General features: G+C 42.1%; 1 protein-coding gene across 1 annotated transcript in view; it reads left to right on the top strand.

The window, feature by feature from the left end:
* Nucleotides 1–539: 539 nt before the first annotated feature.
* Nucleotides 540–9,399, top strand: part of TXLNB (taxilin beta) — a 118,302-nt gene continuing 109,442 nt past the window's right edge. The window contains exons 1-2 of the mRNA XM_086927563.1: nucleotides 540–659; nucleotides 4,659–5,108. Of these exons, the coding sequence (XP_086783689.1) occupies nucleotides 4,673–5,108 (436 nt within the window). The 5' untranslated portion in view covers nucleotides 540–659; nucleotides 4,659–4,672. The remainder of the gene's footprint in view (nucleotides 660–4,658; nucleotides 5,109–9,399) is intronic.

The raw sequence follows: 9,399 nt of genomic DNA, 5'->3' as shown, positions 1-9,399 counted from the left end.
TTCTATTTTTATTCTTCATGTTTGTAAAGCATATCCTCTCTTTCATATGAAAGAGCTAAGCACCAAAGATTTAAGTGGCTTGTGGAAAAGGTGATGGTGCGAACATGTATTTTAATGAATAAAGTATTCTCAGCAGCATGTGATAACTCTGTCTTCGGCCTTGCTCCTATATATGGCAATGGAACTCCTCGGTGACTTGCAATCTCCTGATAATGGATGGCAGGGGGTACTATATCTATATATACATACATATACATACATATGTGAATGTGCATATACACACACACATTTATAAAGCCCCGCTGTCATAAACACTTTTTAGAACGAGGGGGTAATATAGGGATATAAAAGTCATATAAATAAATATAGTATTTGTTTTCAGCACACCAGCGCTACTGGCCCCTTGTGCGTGTTTGTGTCCGCCCCCCTTTTTTAAATCCAGGGTACTTCAGTTCTGACACCCTGTGTGAGGTCACATCATTTTGTTCTGGGCCTCCTCTTTCTGTCTGTCATCTGTTCCTGTCTTTCTCCACCACCCCTCCCCTCCCACCCCACTCCCTGCCTCTGTACTGCCGTGTGACCAGGAGTAGTGTCTGTCTCTTCCAGCAGCTCCCTGAGAACTTGCTGCGTCTCCCTGACTGAAGACTTCATTTTGCCCGGTAAGTTTCGACGTCGTTTTAAAGCGTGTTTGTACAGAACCGCAAATGCGAATTCTAGGCATAATGCTCATTTTCTGTCTTATAACACATGACACATCTTGGGCGCCATAAGGTATCTTTCAATGCCATCTTTCTCTTAGAAGAAGCCTCATTATAGCGGAGATGACACAGCAAAAAGTGACTCCGCTTTTTTATGAGAAACTTAAAAATACAAAAATATTAAAATTGTTGGTGTTACTTTAAAAGATGCGAGCACGGGGTCGAGATCGCGGTTTCTTATCTGCCGTGATGACTTTTTTTTAGAAATAAGAAATGCTGTATTTTCAAATATGTTCACTCTAAAGTAGGAGACTAATTCTAAAACACATAAAACCTTCCTGTGAAACTACGAAGATTCTCGGTAACATGAACAAAATTGACTCTGACCGCGTGTGCTTAAAAGCACGAGTCGAATGGCCCTTCTGTCCCTAATACATGTAGTACGAGAGTACCACATGCATGCAGTTATGGTCTGTGGTAGGCCTCAAAAGTTGGAAAGAGTCTAGCCCTCCGTTATGTATCCCTATGAGCGAGGAATAACGGGCAGAGGAGAGCGTTTTAGTTCATATTTCGTCTGTCTGGCTGTTAAATTGTTTGACTTTTCCATTACCCCTGTTTTCACTGATAGTGTAACGACCCTCTGACGCATTAGAAAAGGGCTTAAAATAGCTCCTGGGTCGACACCAAGTGGCATGTGTCGTTCCAACAGAAGTTAAGGCAGTGTGGGTTAAATTTAGACAGCTTTTCGAGGAGAGGGAGCCATTCCCGGGATAGCCGAAGTGAAGAATGTTTGTATGTGCGGCAGCTGCGTTCAGTCAACTGGTGGCTTTTGGAAAATAAAATGTTTCCAGCAAATGACAATGTAAGCAGCCAGCCTGTGGGAAACGGAAACAGGCACACCTTTTCACTTAATTGTGAATGGATAACACTCAAACTGCTACTCTGCAAACTGGTTCGCCTCTGGGTGACTGATACTTTCTAGACTTTCATGAGTTTGTGTTTCTTTTTTGTGTAATGCCTAATGCATAGTCTATTTCTAGGCATTCGCTGTAAAGATAACGACATCACAGAAAGGCCTGACTTACAATTCGCTACTGGCGAAACTTGAAACTCTTTGTGTCAGGGTTACTTCTGCATTTGGAGAAGATTTCCAATTATTTAGAGATTTACAGATGCAGATTTCCTGGAGAAGGCCAATGCATAACATTTATGCAGATGTTAAAAAGATGTGAACAATTCTGCATACAAATATGTGACACAAAGATGCCTTTTCATTTTTCCTATGTGGAAAATGACTTTCCCAGTGGCGAAATAATTTCCCCTACATCTTCAGTAAATATAAGTTATTCCATTCGCTTCTTAGAAAGTCACTTAGATCCTAATTATAAGTTGCCCTGTACTGGCTGGGTGGTAAATCCATATGAAAACTATGGGCCATATTCTCAATGAAGTGGCGGAAAGAGGCGTTAGCCTGCTTGGCTTAACGCCCCTCTCCGCCACTTTGGAAACACGAGGCTGCACCCTATGCAGGACATGGTGCAGCCTCACGTTTCCCCCTGCAATGACGCTAAGTTTCACAAGTTAGCGCCAATGCAGGCACCCGTGCACCAAAGTGCAAGGGTGTCTGCAAGCAGGGAGGTTTGTTTACGTACAAGAAGATGTCCCTTTCTGCACATAAACAAACCGAAAATGCCAGTTTGTAACTTACATGTGTGCTGCTTCGTGCAGCACACATAAAGCAAATAAATCAATACAGCATTTCTCCTCGCTTCGCCACCTTAAGACCAGATTTGTCCTGGTCTTAAGTTTGGCGCTACCTCCTATTTACCCTGCCCTTGTGAATAGGAGGTAGTGTCAAACTCAATGAGTGCTGCGGTGGAACGCCCACTGCAACACCCACTGCATGCCCCTTTCATGCTAAAAACAGCGTGAAGGGGGCCCTATTCACAAGACTCTGTTAAGCCATGTTAAACCATTTAACGCTGCCTTGTGAATAGGGCTAAGCCCCTATCGCCACAGCAATGTCACTGAAAGCGACATTGTTGTGGTGATAGGGGCTTGAGAATATGCCCCATAGTGTTACAGTCGGGGGCAGTAAATCCACATGCAAAATTAATGTTACTGGGTGGTAACAATGCACCAACACCACGAAATTGCAAGTTAAACCATGTGGAATGGAAAAATATATTGTAAAACCATATTTACCAGTTATAAATTCACAAGCAATCTAGGGAGGGGGTGAAAAGAGTAGGGGAGGGAAGGGAAAGCTAATTTGTATTGTATGCTACCACAGCCAGACAAAAAACAAGGGAAAGAGGCTTGGCTGCTGCTACCAAAGCTTCACACAATGTTTTCAGGCAGAATTACCACAAGATAAAACCAAGACCAATTTCTGGTTGCCAGAGGCACACACAAAGGCTTCCCCCTTACCCTTCTTTTTATTCACTAGCCATCGAACCGCTGGCACTAGGACTCTATGCCGGTAGCCACACCTAGGGAATCACGCTTGGAGATGCCCTACACTCTGTACGATAATGGCCTTCTGGTATATCTTAGGGATGTCACTGTGATACCAGAAAGCATAGTCTCCATTTTTAACACATTTATGGCTCTGTCGGGTCTGAAGGTCAACTAGACCAAGTCATGCCTCTTCCCATTCAACCCCACAATGGCAGACCCAGTGTCCACACTAAACCATATTCACTTGCCTTGGCAATCCCAAATGTTTTGATGGCTGGGCATTTGCATCGGGCATTTACATCTGCCATTCGCCTACTGACCTTGATGACGGGAATCTCACCAGTGTGTTGTCAAATGGGGTTTTGCAGTCCCTCCCTTTCTCGGTGGCAGGCTGCATCACCCCAATTAAAAATACCATGTTAACCCAGTTCCTATGATATATATATATATATATATATATATATATCACATTATAATTCAAAATCTTGGGGCATATTACCAAGCAATAGCGATAATTATCGCTATTGCTTGGTTAGCGTGAAAAAATTATCGCCGAGCTGCGGCGATTTTTTTCGCAGATAAACCTTGGTATTACCAAGGTTTATCGCAAATGCGATAAAAATCGGCCGCAATGCATGAATATCGCTGAAAAGTCAGCGATATTCATGCATTAGCGAGCTAATGCTCTTAGCCATGTTATCCACCTCCCATTGGATAACATGGCTAAGAACTGCTCAGGGCAGGTGTTAGCTTTTGGAGATTTTCGCGCTTAGCGCGAATATCTCCAAAAGTTGGTAATAGGAGATAGCGATGTTAGCGACTGTTTCCAGTCGCTAACATCTTGGCACACCCACTTTGCATGTCATTAGTGATAAATATCACTGACATGCAAAGTGGGGCCCAAGATGGTCGCTATCTCCTACTAGCTGTCGCTAACTGGTGTTAGCGACAGCTAGGTAATAGGGAGATAATTTTATCTCCGCTTTCTTGGCTTTTAAAGCCAAAAAAGCGGAGATAAACCCCCTTGTCTCTCCAAGTATACTATCATTACAGGTGGGAATGGTGACTTTGGAAACCACTTTGTCTTCCACCACACAACACTTCTTTTCTGTTTATCTTACTTCTACAAGTTTGTTTTCATCTCTGCCTTCTCACTGTGATACTGCTTCCTTATTTTTAGTTTCTTCCTTCCTTCTCCCTTTTCCACCTCTCTCTTGCACTGGAATCAAAGTCTGATGATGAGAACTAATTCTTGGTCATCGGGACCTGCAACCATCTTCACAGATTTAGCACTGACTTTATGCATATACCCTGAATCAGAAGGACACACAGAATAACATAATGCTTACTCTATAGGAAAAGTGTCTTTTTCATGCCACAAAACTACATCTTTGTAACTTGACTAAACACAGAGTTGGCTTCCGAGTGTATCCCTGCTTAATTCTATTAAATATCTTAACAATCTCATGTTCTAATCAGTAGCTTTATTTTTTCTGATAGGATCCTTCTTGAGCATGGACAGCTCTAACCAGTCGTCTAACCCCAGCCCTGAAGCACCAATAAACATCACTGATAAACAAGACCCGAGTCAAAATATCCCTCTGGAACAAATTAGCAAAGCCCTACTTCTTGATGCGGTGGTCCATGAGAATGAAGAAGGTGATAAGACAACAAGTGCTGCCCCAGATCTTTCAGATGAACTGAGTAGACAGTTGGAGGACATTATCCAAAGTTATGGGCCCGCCAAAACCCTGGAGGAGCAGGCGAGCACTGGTGCAGGAACATGTCAGTCAAAGGAGGAAGAGCCAAGTGTCACTGAGGATGGCGAGTGTGAAGAGGCAAGTGATGAGGCCGAGAAAGAGCAGGCTGGTGCTGGAGATGCCTCAACACCCAAGGAGGCTGGCAGCATCAAAGAACACAAACTGGAGAAGAAAATTCTGAAAGGGCTGGGTAAGTAGTGACTTAACAAATATATCACTCAGCCCTGGCACGTCTTTGAGATGGGGTAGGTAACCAGATGTGCGAAAGGAGTTGTGTGCTTCAGGAACAAGGGCAAAAGGGAATGATGCATAAGAAGTAGATAACCGTGATACACCCACAAGTGCCAAGAGGCTAGGAAGACAGGGGCTCTGTGCTATTCATAAGCCATGATGCATAAGATAATTTTTTAAGATAGCCCCAACGTGGTTACTTGGTTTGCAGTTTGATCTGTGTTTAGTAGTGTAATCATGTATTTGTTTATTTAAATATTTTATATTTTTGTATTCTAAATGTGTTTTCGTCTGATTTATTCTGTATGAAGATTTTCATTCACACTCAAACACGTCTCACCAAAGGCGGTTATAAAAAGCTGCTTTCACTTGAGGTTTAGCAGCAGTATTTTGTCACAATGTAATCACTCCATTGTCTATTCTTTAGTTCCCATTTTTTGGATCACAAAGGTTTTGTATGTATATATTAGCTGCCTCAGAAGATCAGCCAACTGAAGGTCATCTGGCAAAAACCCAGAATCGACAGAGGGACATCAACCATTGAAGCAGATGCCCCTAAGGTTTGCTCCACTGCTTCTATTGGAAGCTCATTTGCATAAGGTTTGACTGTCTGCAGTGACTCACTGAACAAAAAACAATGGGCTGAAATATGGCCCTGAATAGCTACCCAGGGATGGGTTTAATGCAAAAAGTTCACCCCCCACTTTTTAGTTTTTTTCTGGATGTCCTGAAGATGGCATTTCCCTCTTTTGAGCCTATGTGCCATTTTATGAGGAATCAGTGATGTACTCTGCAGCTGAAGGAGTTGTTTCAAGTTGACCCTCATGATACCTTGCAAGCGCTCTGTGGCCTCTTTCCACGCAGAGCTGCACTGTTGCTCCCCTATCTGTTCAGGAGAAACAAAAATGCAACGCATCATATACTGTTGCATGCAATGTAATATGTCCCCAGGGATCTGCCTGTGGAAAATCTTTAGACTGGGTTCAGTTCCTGTTTGGCAACCATTTGTCTGACTGGAGTACGTGGGAAATTGGGCAGACTGTGGGGTAGCCCTTCCTTCCACCACTTCTGGCACACCTCGTCATTCAGGCACTGCTGAATCGCAGCACCAAGAAAATGATCTTTACACCACTGGACCCAAACTTTGTTCTGTTCGGTCATTCCCATTTCAAATAAAAGGCACTACCTCACACTTTTTATGGGCTGCAACCATGCATACAAGCAGCAATAGATTTACCTAGGCATGACATTTGAGATAGTAGCACAATGAGAAAAGCCCAGTGAAAATGTAGGACCTGATTTATAGTTTGGCAGACAGTGAATTGTTCACCAAATGTGGCTGAGTAATCTGTTTAAAAAACTCTCAGTCCACGCCCTGTTTTAAATTGGGTGGACTGTAGATTGCTCGTCCTATTTGGAACGGACAGTCCAATACTTGTCAATCCTGAACAGAAAAGAAAATACTAAAGACCCCTTGTCCTAGGAGTAAACTCTCAAGGTGTCATGGTCATTACTTCTTTTTGTTTTTCCCCAAAAACCTTCACTTTTGGAATTTGTTTTGTTAAAACAAAAACTTTGGTGAATGACCACATCAAACAAGGGAACCGCTTACCAAACTTTCTGTGCATTCTCAGGAGGCTCATGGTGGGAACTGTAAGACAGGAGGGGCAGGGTAGGCGCTGATCTCAAAATATGGTGGGTGGTAGTTCGTTAGGGTGCTGGACCTAATGTCTGACTGCCAAACAATAAAACAGACCACCTATTTTAAATTAATTTCTCAATGCACAAATAAACCACTCAAAGTTTCAAATGTTACCCATTGTAATATCAGACTGAGAGAACTCAGATTTGTAGGAATTGCCAAAGAGAGGTATGAAGTGAGGTAGAAGTTAGATTTGCTATCTGTTATTGTGAAAGAGAGCAAAGCATTGGTAGGAAAAATTGAACATTGCTAGCTTTATGCTATCAGAAAAGGGAGATTTTGTTAAAGGATAGCAAAGCTGGCTGTATTGTCAAAGTAGACTCTTTGACTGTGGCCTATTCCGCTTTCAAAACCCAGGACTGTTCAACATGCTCTGTACACAAGAAGACATGAACAGGAAGGCTAACTGTAGGAAGCTGGATTGTTAAACTAGTGAGGAAACATGCTGCCATCTCCCTGAGAGATGTCACTGAGTTCCTAAAATGCCCAAAATAATCTGGTTACTAGTAGGTAAACAGACTTCTATGAGGAATACCTGGCTCATCCTTGATGGTCTGGCATACACAACATGATTTTCCACAGAGAAAAGTGATCCTGTTAGAAGAGCAATAAGACCAAAGTAACAAAGCACTTCAGAAATTAAAAACATAACGTTTCTAAAAACCAGTTAATGAAACAGAAGGTCATTTATTTAGTAACATTTTACAGAAATGAATAATTTTGTATGTCATTGTGAGACATTACTGTGCAGGCAAAAAACTTTCCATAAGAAAAAATCAGAGGTAAAACATCAATGTTAGTTTATAGTCTTACGAACCAGGGCAGATTTACTTTGGAGTGTGAGCGGGTTGTCCTGGTAGATAAGTTTATCTTCACACACAGAACAATTCTAGAGGTCGAATATTTTGAGTTTCCCTTATTAGGACCTTATTCCGAGTCTGCGGTGGCGGTCCAACCACTGTCACCCTCGAGTCCACCTGCCGTATTTGAAGTTTATAAAACAAGAAGAACAATGGCCTACAAGGGATTTTGTTTATCTATAATTAGTTATGGTTCTTTGACCAGTCAAATTATTTTAATTTACACTCTTAATAGTAATGGACAACAGAATTGATCAAAACAATAGATATATCATTTGGTCACAGATGTTAATTGAGACAAACAGATAATAAATCATACACGGGGCAAACAAATTATTTTAGAAAAATATGTATTCATATATTAAATATCTGTATCATAAAAAGTTTTATCAGGGATGATAACAAATACATGAATACATATTTTTCTAAAATAATTTGTTTGCCCCGTGTATGATTTATTATCTGTTTGTCTCAATCAACATCTGTGACCAAATGATATATCTATTGTTTTGATCAATTCTGTTGTCCATTACTATTAAGAATGTGACTTAAAATAATTTGACTGGTCAAAGAACCATAAATAATTATAGATAAACAAAATCCCTTGTAGTCCATTGTTCTTCTTGTTTTATAAACTTCTTTGCCCAAGCATGCAAGGGTATATTGCGTTCCCACTCTTTTTTGAAAAAAGTATTTGAAGTGTGGCATTCGGACCACCACAACACCGCCGGCTCCGCCTGAATCAAGGATCTCGCTGCGCCAGCAGTCTGCAACAGGCCTCAATATGCTGCCAGTGCCGATGCCAGCACTGACGAGTATGTTACAAGCTACATATCCACCATGAAAAGGTGGCAGGCATGCAGGAAAGGGGGCCCTAACAGGGCCGGATCTGGGTCTGGGGTGCACGCAGGGGCACATGTTGTGCTCCCATGGAATTGCACTCCTGTTCATGCCTATTGTGGCATGCACAACATGGTGTATGCCACACCGTGCAGGAATGTGCTGCATGCGTTGTCAGGGCTGCAGTCTGATAATAAAGCTCTCCTATAAGCCTTGCACAGCCGCCACCGAGAGACTGCTGCAGTGCCACCTACCCACACTGGATTACAGTCATATTCTGGCTGGTGGGCGCACTACCTGATTGGTGGTCCTCCTCTCCTGTTGGTGCGGCGGTGGCGAGCCGACAGGAGGACCTCCAAACTTAGTTTAAAGCCCTAAAGCTTGACAACTCTGGCTCCATTTTCTCACAAATGATTGATGTAGGATCCATTTAGTGAACTTCCGTATCTTTCAGTAATTCCTAAATCTTGGAAGATCCTTTCCCCATGTTTTCCTCTGCCTTAAAAATATTCAGAAAAGACTGTGTCTATAATGGCGGTGGCTTAAAAGCAGAACAATTAACCCATGTGTGTAGCTGAATTAATCTCAACTTGGATCATTTCTCACCAGTGAGTTGCCTGAAGTACTCCCACATCTTTTACACTAATTTATGCTCATGTAACGGGTCCCTCATGCATCTTGCACAACTTTTTGGATAACTGTACACATAGAGTCTTATATCTTAGAGGGCCATAGTAGTCTAAACGAAGCACCCTCAGGTATTATACTATGAGATGCAAAGGGTTGAAATACATTGATTCCTACTTATTTAGCCTTGTTGAAGAAAATCACTTTTGATCTATCTCAAA

The sequence above is a fragment of the Lissotriton vulgaris genome, chromosome 6 (assembly GCF_964263255.1).
Source record: "Lissotriton vulgaris chromosome 6, aLisVul1.2, whole genome shotgun sequence".
Classification (NCBI taxonomy): Eukaryota; Metazoa; Chordata; class Amphibia; order Caudata; family Salamandridae; genus Lissotriton; species Lissotriton vulgaris.
Note: the sequence above shows the minus strand (reverse complement) of the source record. Positions and strands in the feature narration are given on the sequence as shown.